General features: G+C 40.5%; 1 protein-coding gene across 9 annotated transcripts in view; it reads left to right on the top strand.

Moving 5' to 3' along the window:
- The window catches only part of dock4b (dedicator of cytokinesis 4b), a 112268-nt gene extending 93779 nt beyond the window's left edge, over positions 1–18489 (top strand). For 3 of the 9 annotated variants that reach the window (XM_020639547.3, XM_020639550.3, XM_020639544.3), the window contains 10 exons: positions 2762–2845; positions 3843–3962; positions 4375–4496; positions 5446–5557; positions 7607–7712; positions 8853–8962; positions 11110–11182; positions 12577–12693; positions 13497–13561; positions 16146–18489. In XM_020639547.3, coding sequence (XP_020495203.1) covers positions 2762–2845; positions 3843–3962; positions 4375–4496; positions 5446–5557; positions 7607–7712; positions 8853–8962; positions 11110–11182; positions 12577–12693; positions 13497–13561; positions 16146–16601 — 1365 coding nt within the window. In that variant the 3' untranslated portion in view covers positions 16602–18489. The remainder of the gene's footprint in view (positions 1–2761; positions 2846–3842; positions 3963–4374; positions 4497–5445; positions 5558–7606; positions 7713–8852; positions 8963–11109; positions 11183–12576; positions 12694–13496; positions 13562–16145) is intronic. The other 6 variants (XM_020639554.3, XM_020639549.3, XM_020639548.3 and 3 more) reach the window with 5 other exon arrangements.
- Positions 18490–23145: the final 4656 nt, after the last annotated feature.

Genomic DNA, 23145 nt, shown 5'->3' with positions numbered 1-23145 from the left:
CGATGCAGGAGCGATGACATATGGATTTCCTAATGATGCATGAAGGTGGGTGAGAGCGGGAGGGGGGGGAGATGTATGGTAAAGGGAGTGTTTTGTGAAGGGAGGAGCGGATGAACAGATGGATGGATGGATGCACGAACAGCCAGGTGAAGGTTTGATGGATAATGTGGATGGATGGAATATATAGATGATGGGAGAGAGGGAGGGGAAGGAAACAGGAAAATGAAATGGAAGGTTGATGTAGGAAAAGGTGGATGGATTGAGGGTTGGGTCCATGGATGGAAGGATGGATGTGGGGAGAAAGAGGGGTCAGGTCATATAATGGCACATAGAGGAGTGGGAGGAAGGATTATAGAGAGCTGGATGGCTGATAATGGCTGAATGAATGAGATGGGAGTGTTTCTGCAGCTGCTTTATTATTCTCTGAAGGTGGATGGTCAGAAACACAGATCGCAAGAGCGGTTACATTTTCTCCAAAAGCTTCTCCTTATAGTAAACGATTGCAGGAGAACACTACAGTACAATCTGGAGAAGGTGGGGCTCAAATGAAATAAAAGACATATACAAATCTACTCAAGAGTAATGGTTCTACCCTCAACAAACTGGAGGACTCGCTCTGTGTCGCATAGCAACCACTCTTTCCAGCTGAGGCTCTCATATGTGGGTGCATGCTCACTTTAGTGCAGGCATGCGTGCATGTGTGTGTGCGGGAATACACTGCCACTGCATGTGTGTGTGTGTGTGTGTGTGTGTGTTTGTTTGCAAGGTTATATTGGGTTTGTGCAGCGTGTGTGTCTCCATGTTGAAGTGGACTATTTTACTACTAAGGTTTGAGGTATGGCAACAAATGCAAGGGTTGTTCAAGTGTTTTCCACCTTTACTACCATTATTTTGTTGAAACCTGATGTCGTTTTTTCTGCTTCAGTAAAAATAATTAAGTCCCCCTTTATTTTATTTTTATACATTATGGGCAGCTTTTTGTGTGTAATAAATGCCATTTCTCTGGTCACGTTTGTCCTGCAAACCTTTTCTAATTTGCATTTTTGTATCCAGCACAAAAAAAAAAACAAATCTGACACATATTTCAATTATGCTGCATGCAGTGGACACGGATGGGGTTCATTCTGCAGCAAACACACGGCCGCTAATATCGCTCCATTTTTTCCATCGCAGAATATCACATGCGGCGGCCCTAGCGGAAAGGCGTCATAAATCTATTAATTTCCCAGCGTAATGCCGATTGACAGCTGTGGCGGTTTGCTCGGCTACAAATGAAGGTGAAATTGTCATTATTAATATTCAGATTTATTGCTTTAGTTTAGAGTCGGAACCCTTGAGGGGCAATGCCGTCTGATTTATGCCCCCCTCTCCCCTCAGTGTTCCATCTCTAATTGGACTTTTTTTTCTTTAATGATTAACTGAGCTGCGCCATGGCGAGGTTCCTCATTCCTTGCAGCCCAACCAGGAATTTCCATCATTTGTCGGAGATTATTGATTATTTTTGCTGGAAGTTTCTTGGTTTTAAATTTCTTGCTGAAAGAAGCACTTCTTGTTTTAGAATTACTACCTTGGCACAGTTGCATGAAAAGCTATAAAAGCATCGATGCAATCAGATATTTTTTTATTTCTTATACATCTGTCTGTCATTGTTTAATAACAGAGAAACTTTAAGTCTTTAACAGCTAATATATGCTATGAGGATCTCGGGAAGTTGACCCTCGATTGATAATATTTGTTGTGTTGTTGCTTATTCATAGTCTACATGTCATAATGGCATGCTTTCATCAAAGGGATCTACTGTATGTGTGTGTGTGTGTCTCCGTCTCATTCCAAGCAGCATTGAACATCTTTTCTCTCCCGCTGCATCTGGCTCTGTCTCTTTGGAGATAAACAGCTGAGTCCTTTGGAGAGGAACCCTGCTGATCTTTTTTTATGCGAACTCCCCCTCACTAACCTTTTTTTATTTTTATTTTTTTTTTGTTGTATTTTTGGTGCATGTGTTACCCTCCGTGGCAGATTTGAAAAGCAGATTATGAGCCGAGTCTTTTATCGTCTTCCTCTTTGTGTACGCTGAGGCTGACTGAAAAGGATTTACTATAATCTTTAGATACATCACAAGTGTTGATGGCATTGTAAACAACAAAGAACTGACACTAAGTGTATGGATGCAACGTTGGGGGAAAATGGCTATAACCCTTCAAAGCAGACAGGGGTAGTTTTGCATCTGATCTGTTTCTCCTTCAAGTGTCATTTTTGACGGAAATGTCTGAGAAAGCACAGAGTGTAAGCCATAATCAGGAAGTATGCTGTTTTAGAAGAGACTTGATCTATAACAGGAAGGAGCAGCTTGAATGATGGTATTTGAAATGAAGCTTTTAAAATCTGAGACCAGATTGGCCCCTAAATCAAAGTCAAATCAATCCTTTGATTCTGCTGACTTACTTTCATTTGGCTGAGTGTTTTGTCTATTTGTATCCATTGTAGACTTTTTTTATTCTGGTCCCTGAACTTGATATTAATATCACAACACACAAACCCAGCCAAGAGTATTACGCCATGTTTGAGCCGGATGTTAGTTCACTGTGTTTGGGTGTTTGCTGGTGAATGTTATTTTAAGGGATTCAACTAAAACGTGTGGACACTAATTCACTGTGTCAGCCCAGCAGGGGATTCAGGTAACGCTGCAGTGCAGAAAGCCGACTGCATCAAACTCCCGGTGTGTGCATAACAGATGTTCTGCATTTTTTTTGCCTCCATGCAGGCCTTTTTCGTGAAGGACTACATTATGAATCACCCCGAGGATGGAGAGAAGATCGGGCGACTGAGGGAACTTATGTTTGAGCAGGTTTGTAAAGCAGGGATGACATTTAATCAGAGCACTGTCTTTTTTCATACATACAGGATACTCATATATATTTCATTTAATGTGCAAGAAAATCTTTTCAAATACACAACAATCCTGAATGTTTATGCTTGACCATGAAAGGAGAGAACAGTACTAAAGTGTCACAGTTCAAACACACAAACTCAAGGCCATGCACTATTTATTATTTCTTTTGGTTTGGTATTTAGTCGATTAATAGTTGTTTTCTTCTCATAACAATGTTATAAAAATGCATTAAATGTCAATGAGTTTCAGTCTACATTTAAAAGTTGTACCTGTAGGGAGGTGTAGTGAGGTAGTGGTTACTGCATGCGCCCTACTGTATGTATGGAAGTCCTCCTAGTGGGCCGTCCAGGTTTGAATCCAACCTCTTGCTTCTTTCCTGCACTGTCCTACCTCTAAAAAATGGCATAAAGAGCCCAAAAATAAACCTAAAAAAAAAAGTTGTACCTGTAAAAGTCATCTGAAACTAGACATGCTAGTGATGCTTTTTTCCCACACTGTATTCATTAATTACATAATCATGTCATGTAAAATCTGTGTTCATAGGATTACTGTAATGTGTTTTATCTGCCATCAAATGCATTAATACCTCACCTAGAGGACTTCTTAGTCTAACTCTATAGCCTTTATCAATATTGTTTACTTCATAATGCTAATTCAACCCAAATTGTCTTCATATATTTACAGTGTCTTACTGTTTCCACTTGTTCATTTTGTTGATGTTGTACTGCAAAAAAATATTTCTCATACAAACTCACAATACACAAATCTGTTTAGCTGGGAAGAATTGAAATAAATGCCAACTTGCAGACTATTTTTTTAACCAACTATGTCTTTGAGAAATGAGAAACAAGTTCAATAAGTTGAATCAGGAGGATCCAAAGCTCTGTCATTTCATTCATTTTAGGCTTGAACTCAAATGATCCAGACATTTAAACTTGTTTCGCTGTTGCAGGCGCACATCCTAGAGTACGGTCTCGCTGTGCATGAGAAGTTTGTCCCCCAGGACATGAGACCTCTCCACAAGAAGCTCGTGGACCAGTTTCATCTGATGAAATCCAGCCTGGGCATACAGGTAGGCCAGAAGAAGACGAGAAAGTGCTGACACACATATACATACCAAATGATGTATTCCCGTGGCTACATATTTGTCAATGAATAAATGTAGATTAACAGACGATATGTCAGTTAATGACAGCCAATTAAGTAAGATTAAAACAACTGCACTCGTGTAAATGATTTTCCTCAAGCCATTAACCCCCCTCGAGTCGCTCACGCACTATGAGACCACAGAAAGCGACCGCTGGGTTTTTCGACTTCTGACTGAATGACCCCCGTCGGTCCTTGGGAGGGGAAAGCCACGCCTCATTAAACACAATTCCTTCATCCGTTTTTTTTTTTGGTGTGCAATTAATTCGCCCACCTCACGCTGGCGCAGAGAAGCATTTAATCATGTACACTACCTCTTCTCCAATTTAAAACCCCAGGAGTTTCCTGCTTATGTGCGCGCAAGCCCGGTGCACTTCACCAACGGGAGCCCGCGAACATGCAGGAACTCGGTGCCAAACATCATCAGCCCTGACGGCGGCAGAGGGGTTACCAGGCGGAGGTAATGATCTTCTATTTTTCTATTCCCCCCCCCTCTTCTGTTGATACGTCTTTCCCTCTTTGTTTGCTTTCATTATTTTAGGTTAGAAACGTGAAAAGCCCTCTTTAAAAAGCTTTGCCTTCACTTTTAAATGTATGCAGTCTCACCTTCATTTGCTTTCTCTTGATGCACTGCCCTTCACTGCAGGCCTCTCCCTTCATCTTACCTCCTTTTTTTTCTTTCACTTCATTGTGTCCCCACCTCACCTCTATCATCATGCTGTATGCCTTCGCTCCCTTCTTCCTTCCGTTCTTCGGCAGTGTGGCTCCATCTGGGCATACAAAAAGTGGGGGAGGCTGGCTGGCTGGCACCCACAGGGATATTTTTTGTGTGTCCGCTTCCCTGGCAACCAGACAGACTGTGTCTCTGTTTGTGTGTGTGTGCGCGTGCGTGTGTTGATGTGTTCAGTGACCCTACCACTCTTGTCTACCTGTGACATTCTGCCTCCACGGCGTGCTCCCAGGGGGGGCGCAGCCACACGCAAAGACACAGACACACACATCACTTCAATCTCCCTGTGACATTTTGTGTTTTACTGACTGAGTTTTGATTTATGTTTTTTATCCTCAGTTTGCCAACATAAAACCTGGTTACATCTATTTCTAAGTATTTTTCGTTGCTCTTTTGCTCTTACCCTTTTTTTTAAACTCTTTTGTGGTTGTTATCTAACCTTGCTTTTAAACTTTTGCCTTGTTTTTGAGTGTTTGGCGAATACTGTGATTGCTACATTGATAATCTTACTGGAATCTGACCTTTTTTCTCTCTCTGTTTGTCTTTTTCCATGGCTGCCTGTCGGATTCTTACGGTGAGTGAAACCTCCAAAAGCTAAAAAAAAGTAACATGTCTTCCTTAAACTAAAGTTATCCTGACTAACATTCTCTGTCTCTATTTGACTCGCAGTCCCATTCAGCTACCCGGCTGTGAACCGCTACTCCTCGTCCTCTCTGTCGTCGCAGGCCTCCAATGAAGTCAGTAATATCACAGGGCAGTCGGAGAGTTCTGATGAAGTCTTCAACATGCAGGTTATCTTCACCTCTTACTCTCTCATACACAAATAAAGCTCACACAACACTCATCGCCCTCTTACTCCACAGACATTTTACTTGCATTATATTTGAATCCCATTCTGACCCTGACACTTTCTTTTGCTGAATTCTGCCCAAATTGGCTAGATTATATCAAATAAAGACACAATGCTTTGTGTGGATCGTCCGGAGAGCTCGCTGGCTTTGGGCAGCAATCTAAACTAGATTTGGCCAATTCAGAAAGCTGCCGACAACTCCTGGCAAGCTGTCTGCAGCACCTGGCAGACCTGGAATAACAAAAAAACATCAAAGGAAACACGCTGTTGTCAAGGAATCTGACTGAACCTATTAAGATATTAGATTTGAACACTACTGCTTTGATTCTATAGATGAAGTACCATTTACTGATGGGTGATTCTAACAGACAGGTTCAGACAAGATAAGATACACATCATTTCTTTTAGTGTATTGAGCCTTTTCATCGGCTCTCCTGGAGAAATACATTGCAAAGGTTAAAGTCTTACACTCTATAATGGAATTGCACATTGACTTTTTCTTTTCTTCTCAAATACTTGCACTGTGCTGGAGGTATAAAACCAAACTTTAAAGAGAGTAAACTTGTCACATTTCAAATTTAGACATGCTTAGTGTTACAAACAGCATTCTACAACCATGAAATAGTTACATGCAAGACTTAATAATTCCTATGCTTTGCCTTATTTCTAGAAAACAGAGTTTGAAGTGTCGTCTTTTTAACACGATTTAGCTCAAAGCTCTTTTGCAATTGGACCATGTGTAATGAATTCCTGACATATGAAATAATGATACTTCTTATTCACACTGTCAACCTGAGCAGTAGTTTCTTCTTTCTTTGTGATTTTCTTTTCAGCGTGCGTGTAAACTGGTGGAAGCCTTCACATTGCTAGCTCTGACGCTGCTGAAGCACACAATAAATTGGGCGCTCTGCCTTTTTTTTACTGCAAGACCAGAATTGGTTCTTGGCCAAAAATGTGTGGAGTCATATTGTCATGACACAAGGAATCATACACCTCTGATACATTTATGTCAATAGAGTATGTTGTAGACATGTGGGGGGAAAAAACACCCTTGTCCCCAACTCAAAACTGTGTGTATCTGAATTATGTTTGGACTGAAAATGAATTTAATATATCATGATCAAACAAGCAGCTTATGTCAAAGACAAACTTCACTGCAAAGGGAAGCTGAACACAGTGATGGTACCAGCTGCAGCAGTGGATGCAGTTATCATACACTAGTCAAGAGGCTGTGTGAAAGAGCAGTTAGACAGTTTAGATTATCACATTAAAGAGATGCATTTACAGTGAAATAAGCCGTTAACAGCATTTTTTTTTTTTTTTTTAAGTAAGTAAGCTTTAAGTAAGTGTTAAAGTAACTTGAGGTTTTAAGGAAATAGGAAGAGACTCTAGGAAATCACTGCTCTTAACCAACAGTAGTCTGGTACATGACTGGTATGTGACTGTGAGATAATTAAGTAATCTTCAGACTGGCTAGTCCCCTGTTCTTCAGTCTTTATGTTAATCTGAGCGAACCTGGTTGTGGTCATGGCTTCATATTTACAATACTTAATAAGACATATTGCCAAATGTATGGTTCTTTGCCGTTTATTGAAGCCTGCTATGAACGACTTGGCTTCGAGTGCTAGCTGTTGTTTTCCACTTTTTGGAGAAAAGAAAAACTGCAGTTTCTTAGTAATTGGAGCCACTTTGATGTCTCCCAGCGGAAGAATCAAAAATAGATACTGTCACCAAATTACTTTTTTCTCCTTTTTTTTTTATACCCGGTACACAACAAAAACGTATGACTTCAGAAAGACGCACATCTCTCCTGAGCCACATCAACATTTTTCACAGCGCAGCTTTGGTTGACGACAAACAACAAACTACATCACAAACATTTAGACTCACAGACTTCTTATCACTGTACATAATCAAGCTACTTGATTTCATATTTAGAAAAGAAAAAATTGGTGTGTTCACAATGTTGTTTTTCCTAATGATGATGTAGTTATCCGTGTCATCCCATCTACAGCCCAGTCCATCTACCTCAAGCCTCAGCTCCAACCATTCTGCCTCGCCTAATGTCACCAGCTCTGCCCCCTCCAGTGCAAGAGGTGAGTCTTAGAAAGCCTTATTTTACAAAGCTTCACACTGTCGGCTCTTAGCTGATGTTTCAATCCAGAGCGAAGCAGACAGGGCTTCAGCTGGGGGGCGCGGGGGGGAAACCTGTGACCTTTATAGCGACATGGTGTTCTCTGAATCCTGTCGGTGGTGAGGTTAGTGAGGTCAGAAGACAGTGCGGGACACATGGAGGAGAAGAACAGGGATCAAGAGAGAGAGAGAGAGACAGGGGGAAAAAAAAGAGGGAATACAAAATGAGTTGGGATGAAAAAATGAAATGGGCTGAGACGGAGAGACAAATGCTGCTGAAAGAAACATGGAGCCGGTTGAAAATGCAAGAGAGAGTGAGAGACAATTACAGCTACAATCTCTAGTCCAGCTCGAACCTCCTCCTCTACTGTGGAGCGTGAATACCTAATCGCTTCTCTGTCTGCCTGCTCATCTCGCTGTGTTCAAAGCTGACCCACATCATAAAAGAAGTAAGAATATATGGAGACGTTTATGGTAGCGTATACACTCCCCTTTGGCAGGCTGCTGGCAGAAGGCGGCGCCCTTATAAAAGTGGCCTCTGTCTACCCATAAAGCCTTGGGAGAATTATGGCTAGCGTTTTATCTGAATGAAAGCCAGCGGTGGGTATCTCATAATCATGTGATCGCCTTCCAAGTTGTATCACATTGGCTAATGGATCAAGATCTATACAGTGACTAACAGCAGATGAAGGGAAGTGCAGTGGAAATGGTGTGAGCGAGGATTTTTATGCATTTGTGTGTGCGTGTGTGGGCTTTTTTTTTTTTGGTTTATCTCTGTGCGTGTGTTACATGTGTTCTTTGTCTGCTTTGATTGTCCAGTCTAACTGAGGAGGTGGGGGAGTGAGAAAGGTGTGTGTGTGTGTGTGTGTGTGTGTGTTGAAAGAAGCAAGCCATTTATCATGTTGTGCAGCCAGCGAGGCTGAAAGAAAGGCAGAGAGGCTTGGAGGGAGAACGAGAGATTGGTCTTTCCTGATTGCCAGTATTTGTGGGTAATAGTCTAACACCTTACTGCTATTTGGTCCTCTTTGTGTCGCACATGCTTTTGTGTGTTTTGTGTGTCTGAGTGTGTTACAAGCTCTAACACCTCACACGGTGCGTTCCAGGTTCACCACAGATGGCAGAGAAACACAAACATTCCAGGGAGAATGCCTGTCTGTCTCCACGAGAGAGGCCAGTCAGCGCCATTTTCCCCAACCCCCTGGACCCCGCACAGGTGAGCACACACACACACACACACACACACACACACACACCTATTCCCACACCACACAGACACACACTCTCAAAGGAATGGGCTGTACAACCAAAACGATTGTCAGAGAGTTGCTGTTTTCTGAATTTGGCTAATGCTCGCGTTCCACTGCAGGTTGAGTTGTAGCTAAAAAATAAATGCAACTCTTTGCATGTTAGCCCAGTCTTTATAGGTGGTATTTTTTTAGTCAAACACACATGAGTTTCATTACAACACTGGGTACAAACAAGCATAATTGGAGAAGTTAACCATAACTCCCAAAGTGCAATTTGGCAAGAAAAGTCCAAACCCAAAAAAACTATTTCCAGCCAATGCTAATGGTCAGCTAAAGCTATATATTACAACACTGACAAACTTGTAATACATTTAACAACTATGTGACTATGTTTAGTTACAAATTGCAACACATTTGAAAGCACGCTTCATCTTCATAGCAACTGTTGCCAAGCTCATGAATTTTGCTGTAATTAGAGCCGTCTGCCTCGCCAAAGTAGTAAAAAAAAAAAAAACCTGAGATAAAGTTTGTGTACCTTCTGTATGTAACATTATCCAGGAAAAACATTCTGGGTTGCTAACTTAAGTCACTTTGAGAACGGCATGAAAAGAAAACATTTTGACATGAGAATACAGAATACAGAATGAGGAAAATAATTTCCGTCCCATCTTTCAACTTTTTACTGTAAGCAGATGGACATAACCGGCATGCGTGTGCTATTTAGCGCGACAATGGACGAGGAACACACGTTTTTTTTCTTATTTGTAGCCCTTACAGAGGCGTTGGTTAGCTTCAGTCGCGCTCACTTGGCTCCGTTTGTCTTCCAAGTGTGTGTAGTGTGATTTAGGTTACACAAAATCTTTTCATTTTGGACAAATTGTACCTCACAGGCATCTCTATTGTCTACTACTGCAACAACCAAGAAGAAGAAGAAACCTTCTGACAACATGTTTTCCTTTCAAATACTGATACCTGGACTAGTTCGATATTTGATTCATGTCTAATGGCTATAGGCTAACATGTTATATATTATATAGCCCAGCTCAATACACTAAAGGAATCTAAGCCTAGAAACAAGCTGAGCTAACTAATTAGTCCCAAATGTTTTTCAGAAAAACATGTTTTTTTCCCCATCTTAACCCCAAATTACAGCATCAAAATGTAAGACTGTAAAACACAGATGCCTGGCATTTTGCTAGCTGCCAAAAAACCTTACAGACTCTGGTAGCAGTGGCCTGTTCTTCTTTGCTGATCTTCAACAATCACACATCTGGTGACATCTGTCCGAGTGAAGGGCACATTCCTTTGCATCCTTTGAAGCGAAGGCGTGCAAGAGTAATTGTTTCATAAAGGCCGAGTCTAGCTTTACGTCATTTCAGTAGAAAAAGAAAAAGAAAGAAAGACCTGTGTGACAACATGAACTAGAGCCAACAAGTACGGTAAGATATTGTACTTTCCTCTCCATCGGAAGGGCAGAACATAATACAATCACACGCTCCATACTCAGTTTCAAAGATACTGTAACTGAAAAATATTATGTTTGTTTTCTGAGCCCTTTCATGTCCGACGCTACTGGTGCAGTTCATCTGTTTTTTTTTTATACCCACAGAAACACAGAAAGTGTTGAGTCAGAGTGAAAACACTCTGAATCCACAGCTGAGGATTTCACATTACTTCCAACCTGACATTGTTGAAACTAGTTTTGAATGGTGTATTGATTATTAGAAACATTGACGACTTTTATCATTTACTGTAATCAGAGCAACCACACTGTAAGAAAAAGACATGTACTGTATTTATACAATTCAGCCTCAGTTGAGGGAGTGTTCTTTCACTTTTACAAATATCAGCCCGCTTCTCGACATAAAGGTCATTACACATTCAGCACTTCCCCTCTCTCTTTCTCTCTCTCTCTCTCTCTCTCTCTGTCTGACTCTGGAGCTGCCTGTGTCCATTGAATTTCTTTTGGATTTCACACCTTGATATTTATTTTAACCACCCGATATTCAATTATTCCTCCACAGATGGCATTTACCTTTGTTATCTCATATGCACTGTTTCATTCTGCACATGTATTTGATTGTAATTTGGACCATTTTTTTTCTGTGTGCAGAGAGCTCCTTCTCATCAGATAGGCGATACCACTTTACCAAGGAGTGACCCCAACCTCTCAGCACCAGACAAAGGTAATACACCGGGGTTAAACAGACTCTTTAACAATCATTCACTCAGAAACCCTTAAAATGTACTCACATGGAAGGGAGTCCCCTCCTGCCTGATAATAATATCTTAAATGTGTAAACATTGGTCTTTAAACCTATTCTGAGGTATACATTTAATATAATTTGTATCATTTTGTGTGCCTCTTATTGTTATTTAAAAGAGCATTTACCTTAATTTACATTAAAAGTTCCCATCGTCTTGATTCACCATCATTTAAAAAAAAAAAAAAAGCTTCCCTTAAATAGACAATAGTAATGCAGGGGTTGCCACAAATGTTCCATTACTCACCTTCGCTTACACCTTCAACTGTGTCGGTCATCTTGTGGTATTTGACAGATAGACCAGAGTGATGGGAGGCATCTGTTTTTTCTTTTTTTTTGTTCCACACCTGCCTTAGAGAGCTCCTCAGGAGTCACACAAAAAGTAGACACACTTACATTCCCGGTTCCATTTTCCCTCCACTCCAAGGCAGAAGTGATGTGTAGTATTCCTGCTGTGCTGACGGACATATGAGACATTCAGATATGTGACTGCATATCTATTAGTTAACCCCCTGGTTGTTATTTTTCTCGGAGTATTCTGAGGGAAAATGCCTTTTTATTGCTATGGGACAAGCTATGCCAGTGCATTGAGTGAAAAACATCCCCCAATTATTAATCCAATAATATGATAAGAAAAGGTAGATCACTACTGGGGACTTCTCCCAAGTATACAATGAACACATGAGGCTTCTGTCATTCTATCAGTGCTGCCATGACATAATAACACTTTGTGAAATCATTACACAAGACCGTGTAAGAAAACAGCTCAAAATAAAACGTGGAAAAGCAGAAGTGAAAGCTTCCTCACAGCTCACACGCAAACACACACCTTTCCATGTGATTCACGTGTGATCTGTAAATAATGCAGTGAGAGTTACAAGAGCTTCTACAATATGGTGACATGACACCTTTTATGCATACAGCAATAAGTGATGGTGCCAGAATTAACACACATCCTGTGATTGTGTATCTGCCACATCTTTCTTGAAGCTGATAACATAACTGTCAAAAGAAAATATACACAGCGTTCCTAAATATATAACGCTGAAGTGTTTGGAACAACAATGTCAGACAGACTTCTGAAGTATCTTCAGCTGCTGGGTTAAGAGGCTTCAGACCACCTCAACTGTTGGTAGTCTGAACCCAATGAGAGTTCAGCAAGGCGTCTGATTACATGGAATGTCTCGAGGAAATAATCAATGGACACACATCACCTGTGTGAAAAGTGCATGATGTCACGATGTCCCCCATGCTGTGTCGTGTTGTGTGATCCCATAACCTGTCATGTGACTTGTGATGTCTCTGTGTGCTGTAAGTGAGACCCACACCCAGTAGCTGGAGCCTTGACAGCGCAAAAGAGCGCGCTCCATCCTTCTCTGACTCTGTCGGCAAATTGCTATGCCCTCCTGTCCCTCCTAGGCCACCGTACTCAGGTAAACTGGATGATCCTGGTGAATTTCAAGATGAAGAATGGTACTAATTTTCCACTCTGGCTTTTGACACTTGGTGCTTTCACCAACACCTCCTCCTCTTCGTCCCTCCCGTGTGTATTTTCCCCCTCTGAGGCTCTCAGCGACTGTTGCCTTGCTTTCTGCCCCTAACATCATCCACATACTGTGTATGATAACAGTGTGTGTTTTCTGTACTTACTGGCTTTGAATGCTTTTTTTTTTTTTTTTTTTTTTTGCAATAAAGTCTTTTAGATTCTGCTTTGGAAAAGTCTAGAAGTCTTTGTGGACTTAAGGGAGGTTGAAGTCAATCCCTATTCAAATTTTGATCAATTCCCAGATTTTTTCTTTAGAATACCCTTAGAAATGCAATTTCCTCCTCCAACAATTTCCTCCTCCATCAACCCAAACTGTACTTATTCACTTATTTACAGACTTGAAATATTCCCTGTTGCTTTATGATGTATTTTGCTGCCCAGCAGCACAATAAGCAGATGGAGTGTGTTTTTCTTCCCCTCACTTTTTCCTGTCCTCATTGCTAGAGCCGTAGCAGCTGTTGGATGTAGAAACAGCTTAAGGCGGCCTAAAGGACCTGCACAACATCAGGGCTTATTTGACTCATTGATGCTTTAAGCCACAGGCCCCTCTCAGCTCTGTGTGTGTGTGTGTGTGTGTGTGTGTATGTTTGCATGACTCATTCTGTGTCATCACGGTGAATGGAAGAAAACGCTCCTCTAATTTGAATTTGCCCTCTTTTCCTCTTCCCCTCTCTCTCATCTGGTTGTCAGCAGGCTCTTCAGCTAAAAACATGAGGTCGCAGTCCCCTGTCTCCGCATCCAGATCTCCGCAAAAGGTTGGTTCTCTCTCTGTCACTCTTATCCTCCGAGTTTTTTTTTTTTGTGTGTTTTTCTTTTTTTAAGTTTCTCTTTTTCTTTCCCTGAGAAAGCCTGACCTTGCTTAGTGACAGCCTCGGGGCTTTCATCCTGTGCTGCTAACGTCTTAGCGGCCAGCTCCAGGGTCTTTATCCTCCTCTGTGTCATCCCAAAAGCCTGGGAGCTTTCGCATTACCGTTCACTGAAGCTGCTTACAGCTCCACTGCTGCTGATTTTGTAGTTTCTACGACACGGCTGTCCCAAAAGAAGAGCCAAAATGATACCTGCTTGAGGGCGACCATTGTAGCTAAATGTTCACCTTCTTAACGCCGACTGGTGTCCAAAAATTCAAGATCAGAGGAAATGTGACATGGCCTGCATACCAAATACAAGCAAAATCAAAATCAAAGTTTGAACCCCATAGCCGTACTCACACAGCCTCCATCTAACGTCAAGCTTTGATGGATATTCAATATTGTACCTGTGCGATGTGAATATAATGACGCTCTAATGCATAAGGAACCTTTTTCTACTTTTGGCCCTTTGGGGCCTCTGTATTCGTTCCTGGAACATCTCCATTCTCCTGACCAAAATGTGTTAAGAGATGTTTTCAATCCTGCATCGCAAATGTTTTTCTGTTTATTTACATTTAATCTAATTACTCTTGCGTTGTCTCAGAGCTCTCGTATATTGTTAATGAGCCCCTTAGTAGTTAACACCAGTCTGCAGAAGCAGCAGAGGTCTTCGAAAGGTTAACTGAGCACCAACTGAGCTCTTAATGAGGCTGAAAAAAAAAAGTTGTTTTTGAAACTCTGCTGAAACTGTACCCCGTCTCCTGCTCACTCTTATCATCTTTGTGGGCTTGTCACAAGCAGCATTGCTAAGCTCCCTGCTCTGTTGCGGGTGTTATGTCTTCTTACGTGTGACAACTAGCGAGATTTGTGATTGCGTGTGCGTGTTTGTGTGGTCTGCATGTGTGAGGCGAGAAAGGAGGGAAAGAAGAGAGAACAAGTCGGGGGAAAGTGTGAGTGACAGCTTGGTGCTCAGCATGCTCTGTCAATCAGATTTGTACTTGCGGTTAGGTGTGTGCATGTTGCCACGTCCAAGTGTGAGTGTGTGTGTGTGTGTGTGTGTGTGTTTGTTTGTGGCAATAGAAGAGGCCTGGAGCGTAGTACCAAGCTGCCCATCACAGCACAGCTAGAGACGAGTCCTGCGCGGCTGTACAGGACGCCCCATTATCTGCCGCATGAACACACACACACGTTGAACACACACATCAGTCAGAGCAGCCAGAGGCTTATTACCAGACCGCAAACCCCAGGACAACAAACAACCTGCAAAAAAAAAAAAAAAAAAAAAAGACATGATGCCAGTCTGACAGAGCTGCTTTTACTCATCTCTCAGAGGTAGAAGTCATACTTTTGGTGGAAAAAACTGGGTCAGAAGTTTAAACCGCTTGTCAGCACTGTACTGAGTAAACTAATTTGAATCATGCTTACAATAGATGCAAGAAGTGTCCGTCTAATCGTGCATGTCAAATGTCTACCTCGCTTTGTACGTGCCCCCTCTGCCATGAACAATACAACCTTACTGATCAATTGTATACTCCACTACATCCAATTAAAATGTTACAGTTATAATGGCAGCATGGTGTAATGGCTTAGAAAAACATTTTTGATGATTATTTTGAGCAAAGTAATGCTGCATATTGTATTTTTTCGTATCGGTGCACAGGGCCAATTTGGCTCAATCTGTTCACTGACTCTCATTTTTCGTATTTATGGGCACTGTATGGCTGAGGCAGCATGTTGGAGTTAGCGCGTGGATGCATACAATATGGTTCCATGTTAACCATGAAAGTGCCCCCTATATTTAAGATGAATGGTATACATTCCCATGTTGTCTGTAGACACTTTTGTTTGACTTTTGAATGACATATAACACTTAAAACAGAAATACTGTTAAGTACAGGATATGGTTTACTGTCACTTCACTCCACAATAAAATATTTAAAGTAAAAACTTTGACGGTGACTTTCAGGAATAAATGGCTTTGACTAGCCAAAATTCAAAAACGTATTGATATTCACTTTATAAAGCTACAGAGTTGAATCAATTACTCTTTTTATTGATTAGTTGATTGAGACTATTTTGGTAATTGATGAATTACTAAGGGAGTAAAGAGTATATTCTTTAGTCCGGGCTTCTTAAACTGGAACACTTGATTCTTACTGTGTGAGATTTATTCTTACCAAGTGGATTTTGGAGTGTTAGGGGAACATGCTGCCATCTTTTATTCATTGTATTTGATTATAATTTATAATAATTGTTACCAGCACATTAATTACATTATAAAGGAAGAAACGGATCAGGTTTTTTTAAGCTGTATAGTTGCTCATCTCTTGATTTGTCCATCATCAATTTAATTTGTTTCAAACAGTTTTTGAAATTAATGGCGAGGCTCTCAAATTCTTTCCCCAACTTTATACAATCAAAACTATATTAGACCTAAACACGACAAGAGACGAGGATGTTTTATCATTTTCATTTTTTTCTCTCCCTTTAGACCACAGTGCCACCCTTCACCCCCTCGCCCACTGAGTGCCAGTCTGCCAGCCTGGTTTCCAACTCCCCCGTCCTGTCAGGCAGCTACAGCAGCGGCATCTCCTCTCTGAGCCGCTGCAGTGTGTCTGAAGCTTCCGGCACTGAGCTGCCTGCAGGTGACCACCCTCCCCACCAGCTGCCTCCTCCCACCACCTTACCAAACTCTGTATCCAGCAGCTCGGATGAGCCAATCCGCAGGGAGAACAAAACCCCGCCTCCTTACAGCGTGTACGAGCGGAACAACCCGCGCAGGCCCGTTCCCCTGCCCCACAGCCTCTCCATCCCCCCACAGGTGGATCCCCCGGCGCTGCCACCCAAGCCGCACCAGCTCCGCACGGGCAGCATGAAGCTGGACGGGACTTCAGATCCTCGAGTCCCCAGACCCAGACCTCTGCCCAGGAAGGTGTCCCAGCTATAGGTGCTGGTTGGGGTCCTCGTCTGGAGCTTGAAGAAACACACTGGCGTATTTTGCACTTTTCTACTGGGCACTCACTTGTTTATTTGGTGATCTTGGGTTTGGCATTCCTAAACCTACACTCGAATAAAAGACACCGGCCTATAGATTAACAGGCAGTCAAAAAAAACAAAAAAACTGAAGAAACTGTCAGATAATAGACATTTCTTTTTGTATTCGCTAGAGGGCATTGACATTGACTCGGTCATTCCGCACTTTTAACTCTAGTATGTAAATTATGGTCACCATGGTCAATCATAACATATGTTTACCAGAACACTCTATAAAAACACAGTTTTGATTGATGTAATAATCTGAATTATATGTATATTGGTATATATGAGAATTGTTTTTTGCCTTAAGTATTGGAAACAGAGTCTTTTATCCGTGAGTCTTGCACGATTTCTCTGTACATTTGTATACAGTTTAGCTAAAAAGGTGCTAGAGGCCTCGAGTATGCATTTCAGTGGAGTCTAGTAGACGAGGTTGTGTTCCCATAGTCATATACACTCTAGCAATGGCACAAAAAGCTGAACCAACGCTTACACCACTTTCATTTTTGGCCAGCTTTTTCAAATTATAATGAAAGACTGTTTTTGATATTTGATGTAGTCACAATAATTTTGTATATTTGCCATGATAATAAGAATTTCGACCAAATTCACTTGGTCATGAAGTATGGGAATCAGAAAAGTAGAGGATTTTTTTTAGCGGGGGATTGCTGACTCGACATACCACCCTGCTCCCCTCAAACAGTTCAAAACAAATCAGAACAGTCTTATATTTCACGCTTACCAAAAACAGCCTCCTCTAATACCATAATCATTAGCCTGGACCAAACAAACAGGAGAAAATGGTGCAATGGCATGCTTAGAAATTGGATATTGAATATTTGTATGTGAACACACCTTCCATTTCCTGCATGATGTACATTAGAGGGCGTGGTTACCAAGTATTGTGCCAAAGGAAAATGTACAATGTGCTGTAAAGGCTTTTTATGTTTTTTAACCGGGACCTGAAATCAGGAAGCTTGGAAATGCTCATCTGGACAAACATTTTTAAAGTGATTTAACCCAAAAAGTCACCTGTAATCTGCTGATCAAATGTAGACAAGCACAAATGAGACTTTATCATGTGTATTATGACCAGTACTGTTATTGTAAACGCTCTATTTGACAAAGCAGTAATTGAAACAGAGTTTCACTGTCATCAGTCACCTTTAAACATGCAAGGACTGACTTGTCTTGCAGAAATATTTACAAACTAATCATTGTCGAATATTTGTACAGCTCAGATTTACTTTGTTTTTGGTTGAAAACGATGGACGTGGGTTGACTGCGCTATGAATAGTTGCTCAGATCAACCACATTGTGTTGCTGCAGTGAAATATGTGTTCTGTTGCAGGCAGATTTCATTTTTGTAAATTAGAGAAACATTTGGCATACAATATTCATCAATCTTAAATAATGTGCCACATTCTTTTCTGGGAAGGGGATTAGCTTTAGTGTTGTTTGTATGTTTCATTTTTGTACTGTTAATTTACTTTTTGATTTGTTGTGAATTTTTGAGATTAAATATTCACATTAAGCAGTACTTGAGAACCTGTAAATGATATGATGAGATTAATGTAAGTATGCCAAATATGAAATTTGTGTATTACAATTAATGTAAATAATTTTGTTTTTAACAAAATGTAGCTATAACAATTTACAGCTTTGAATGTAATGTTGAAGCAGCAAATTATTATAAATGTTCAAACTTTTATGGTTTTGTGAGTGTAGAAAAACCAAGGTCATGCATAATGACACCTAACACATTTACAAGTTCAATAAACTGCCCTATGTTATACAAATGGACTGACTGACACATTTCTACATTGAGAATGGAGGTTTGTGATGTTGAATTAGATTTTTATTCTGTATTCAAGTTTCAAGGGCATTAATGGTTGTATCTGCAATGATCAAAAACATCTAAAGATAATAAATAAATAAATAATAAATAAAGGTCTAAAGATAATTTTGATGATTTATTAAAGATATGCATGGTTATCTAAATTCCTCATTCAGGAATTACAATGGGATTCCAAAGAAGGCTACATTTAGCGAAATGTTTTTTTCTAAGATATCAAAATTGGTTTAAGTATACAACAGAAAACAGGAGAGGTTATTTTTTTGTTTCTCATGCTTACAAATGGTTCAACGCCCCTGCTAGCCTGAAGTTATAATAGGCCTAAAATACATTTAAATCCTGTTTAAATATTAGGCTATATTTTTAATGCCATAAAACCAAATAATTATTATAAAATTACTATTAGCCTACATAAATTACAATATTAAAGCTAAATCAACGGAGTGGTTCTAATCTTTTAAAAGCGATCAGTTCACTATTTTTTCAGGAACTTGTCAATAAAGGTAAGACAAACTTTTTTTTTTATGACTCACTTTGCAATGGCGGCTCCTCCTGCTTTAAGAATCAGGAAGTTATTTGCTGAAGGGTATTTTGGCGGGAGGCGCGCAGGAAGTAATTATGTCGCTACCCTACTTGAAAGGCCATTAAGATACAATGTAGCCTATACTCACAATACTTGCTTCTGCTACTTCCTCCTAATCTTTTTTCACGGAAAATAGATGATATTTAACCGCTTAGTTACCAGAAAAGGTTGTTTATTTATTTATTCTACTGTCAGCTGTGAGTGGCCTTTGGGACTTTCTTATGGAGCAAGCCAAATTGTAAGTTTTCTTTGATCTTCACAGTGCTGAATGTTTAGAATTTTAAGGTAAACATGTTTTCAAAGTTGTTTATAATTTCGTTTCCTAAGTTGCCACCGAGGCTTATATTGAAACTGCTTGCAATCATGAGTTGGCATAATATTACCCAGCCATGTTTTAATAAAGGCATAGAGATTAAAGGCTAGCTCTGAGCTATCTACAGTACATTTATTAAAGGGGCCATGAAGGTTCTTATGGTCTCAATACAAATAGAGCACTGCATTTAAAATGATAGACAACTATACCTCCAGTTAACAAATGCTTAAGGTAAGCTATTGTAGTAGCCTTAAGAAAGCAGTGCATTTATTGTGATGCTAATGGAGGCCTCCTTCTATTTTGACTGTCCAAATGGTGTTGTATTTATGGGAAATTACTTAAAATTTTAGTTCCTATTAGTCTCAACTGTACTTTGTGTTAAACAATAATTGACACATGTTCTTCCTAACATGTTTAGCAGAGATAAAGGCAGCTTTTTAGCATGACCTAGCAAAGGTACAGTCGGTAAAGAGTTGTTTTCATGTGTTTATAGGAGGAAAGAAAACTCTAGCTTGTTTATGGTAAAGGTTAAAAAAATGTTAAATCAATGGTTATTAAATTATTATGTTGGCTGCTGTAAACTCGTGAGTATGAAAAATCCTTTTATCATCATGTACAATGTTAAGTATGGTTTTTATCTGTAGGAAAATACCATTTGGGCTTGCCTGAAGTTAAGTTTAATTAAGAAAAATGCATGCAAGCTATCCCTAAACATTTCTAAAAGAACTCAATTTAGAATTGTGGTTTACATCTTAATAGAAAAATATTGCAGCCTGCTTAGCAGTAAATTTCACTTCGCTTATTCAAAATGGCATTCAGATTGACAGTTTACATAATGATGCAATTGGCTCAATTGTTAATCTGCTCCTCTGCTTAAATGCTTGGCCATCCACAGCCGCACAAAGCGTTATTGCCTGAAGAAATCTCTCCTTGGCACATGAGGTTCAGCGGCTGTAGATGAGTTACTGGTGTGTGATAATAGATGACACATTCACACAAGGGAGCAAGTTCCTTGTTCATCACAAAGCATCTAATTACTCCGCCCCCACAGATGAACTGAAGACTGTTCTCGCTCAATAGTCAGCACAACAGTTGTGTGTTGCTGGAACGTTGCAGCTTGACCAGAGGACCTTGAACAATTTTAAAATTTTTTGGTGTGTACATTGTGTGCATCTTCTCCTTAGCCTGTAAACATTCTGTGTGTTGCTCATTGGGAGCACACTTCACCTGTCAGCGCTCATCATAATTGTTGGTGGCTGGCTGTAATTTGTCAGCAATTATCATGTCAGGATTGGATTCCCTGCAGCAGAGGGCCACTGAAGAGACATGCCTCTGCCATTCTGCGAGCCTAGGAGTATTGTTGTCAGTTACAAACCTCTGTGGGCTTGTCAATCTTCCTATTGTGTAGAGAAGGGTTGCATTCGGATTGTAGCAGCAGCAGCAAACAAAGCCTGTCCTGATAAAAGGACAGGAGAGAGTTAAGCCCGCACAATTTCTGCTGATCCCAGGCGTTGACATTTCACATTTGTGGGACATAACTTCCTTACAACAAAAGAAACCAGAGCTAGAAGGCACATTGTTGTAATAAAATGTAAATATTATGAACCTGCAGAGCAGACTGTAATTGTAAAGATGTTTAGCCCATGCCTAAAAGATGCTCAGCTGCATTCATTAAATCTAGAGCGAGCTTTGCAGAACAGTTTAGACCTATTATTAAAGCACTAAACATCCTTCGTTTATAGCATTCATGGGTGATGATACATAATTATCAGGGGAAAGGCAGTGCTAGGTATTAATTTAAAATTGCCTGGGGCGAATTTTGGAGAACACACAGCCGCAGAGAAACCCAAGGTGTTTGTCTCGCTCTGCAAATCTCTCCAGGGAGAAGAGAAGCTGGAGCAGCTCTGCAGGGAGCAAAGCACCTCCATCTCAGAGGCACACTGAAGAGAAGTTTCAAAGAGAACTCGCAAGAAAAGATGGTGTGTTTTATCTTTCTGCTCCACTCCCCTATATCTGCTCTGTTTGTGTTCGGCAGCTTATGGGGGGATTTTCACCTGTCAGCTTCAAATACTGCAGGTTGTTTTTAATGGCACGATGAGTGAAGTTTAATTTTTTGACTTCTGTGTCCTCACAGGAGAACTATTGCCTCAGCTGAATGGGGAGTTGACTGCAAGTTTCAGAGTGCTTTGTATGCTGAAGACAAAAAGGGTTTAGGGAGATGCAGGTGTGTGTGTTTGTTAGCACTTGTATTTTTGTATGAATGTGTTGTCTTGAAGAGACAAACTGTATTTCTGTAGGTTTGTGCAGCATCTTTCTGAAATAATTGCAGGAAGGTGCACTGTGAAGTTTATGTTTAATATATAGAAGAAAATAAGGTTTTTTGCACTTTAACACCCCTTGATTTATTTTAGCAGATTTAGTCATAAGCTGATATAGTAGAATCAGGTTGTAAGAAAACATAAACATTTACGGAGTTAAATGTGCTTTTTTCAGACTTATTTATTTGCATTATGCCTTTATATAGGACAGTGAGAAACTAGGGAGAAAGAGAGTGGGGAATGACATGAAGGCAGATGAGCTTGAACCCAGGCCAACCGTTTTGAGGACAAAAGACTGTTCATGGCATTATAATTATGGCTTTGCTGTTCGTGGAAAGCCAATGAGTTTCAAACCCTTCTCTGTGAAGTACTAAATATTGGTAATTTTCCTAATAACTGTTCTTATACTATTCTTATACCTATGATGCTACCGCGCTAATTTGAACAGCTTTTTACAGATCTTTTTTTTCATTGCAGTAGCTGGGGGCGGCAGTAGCTTAGTCTGAAGGGACTAGGGTTGGGAACCGGAAGGCCACCGGTTCAAGTCCTGGTGCAGACCATCATGTGGAAGTTGGTCTGGTAGCTGGAGAGATGCCAGGGCACTTCCCAAGTACTCCCGAAATGCTCTTGAAGAAGGCACTGAACCCCCAAAAGCTCTGGTGCGCTCCCTCTAGCAGTGTGTAGCAGCCCCACTCTGACGTCTCTCCACTAATGCATGTCCACAGGTCCTGTTTGTGCATGTGTTTAATTTGGATCTATATGTGTGAGAAGCATGTCTCTCAATAACGGAGTGTAAACCAGAATTTCCCTCAGGGATTAATAAAATATGTATAATTGAAATTGAAATTATGTAGGTCAGTAAGGCCACAGTAGGAGAATTTTGAATGAAGCTCTGCATCATTAAAATACAAGCGCTAACTGCCATAGGTAGCTAGCCCCCGTTAGCTGGTGCTACTGAACAGTCAACTGGCGAATGGCAGATGACAATTTTCAACCCTAAAAGTAATTAATTATGTGTAGCCTTTGCCAATTATAATGAAGTCAAACTAAAATGTTCCTTTGTTTTGGGTTAAAGCAAGTCAGGTTATTTAGTTATGCAAATAATTTAAAGAATAGTGGACGGCTGTTCTACACAGGATTTTACTTCATCAATACATATGTATACGTATAGAAATTTGATAGAGCCAGACAATGTAGAAAATGATAGGTCTGTATAACCCTGAAAGCTAAAAAAAAATGTACACAAAGGCTGGAGTTGAAAGGGTTAAGTTGCAGGAATCTATATTCAGTACATTACCTTTGACAGGGTTTGACAGTCTTAACTTTCTTTTGAAGGCATTGCTCTTGTTGAATGCCTCTTGAGACACTCATCCAGCCTTTAAACCA

The sequence above is a fragment of the Labrus bergylta genome, chromosome 23 (genome assembly GCF_963930695.1).
Source record: "Labrus bergylta chromosome 23, fLabBer1.1, whole genome shotgun sequence".
Classification (NCBI taxonomy): Eukaryota; Metazoa; Chordata; class Actinopteri; order Labriformes; family Labridae; genus Labrus; species Labrus bergylta.
The sequence above is the reverse complement of the archived record's forward strand: the minus strand, read 5'-3'. Positions and strand labels throughout refer to the sequence as shown.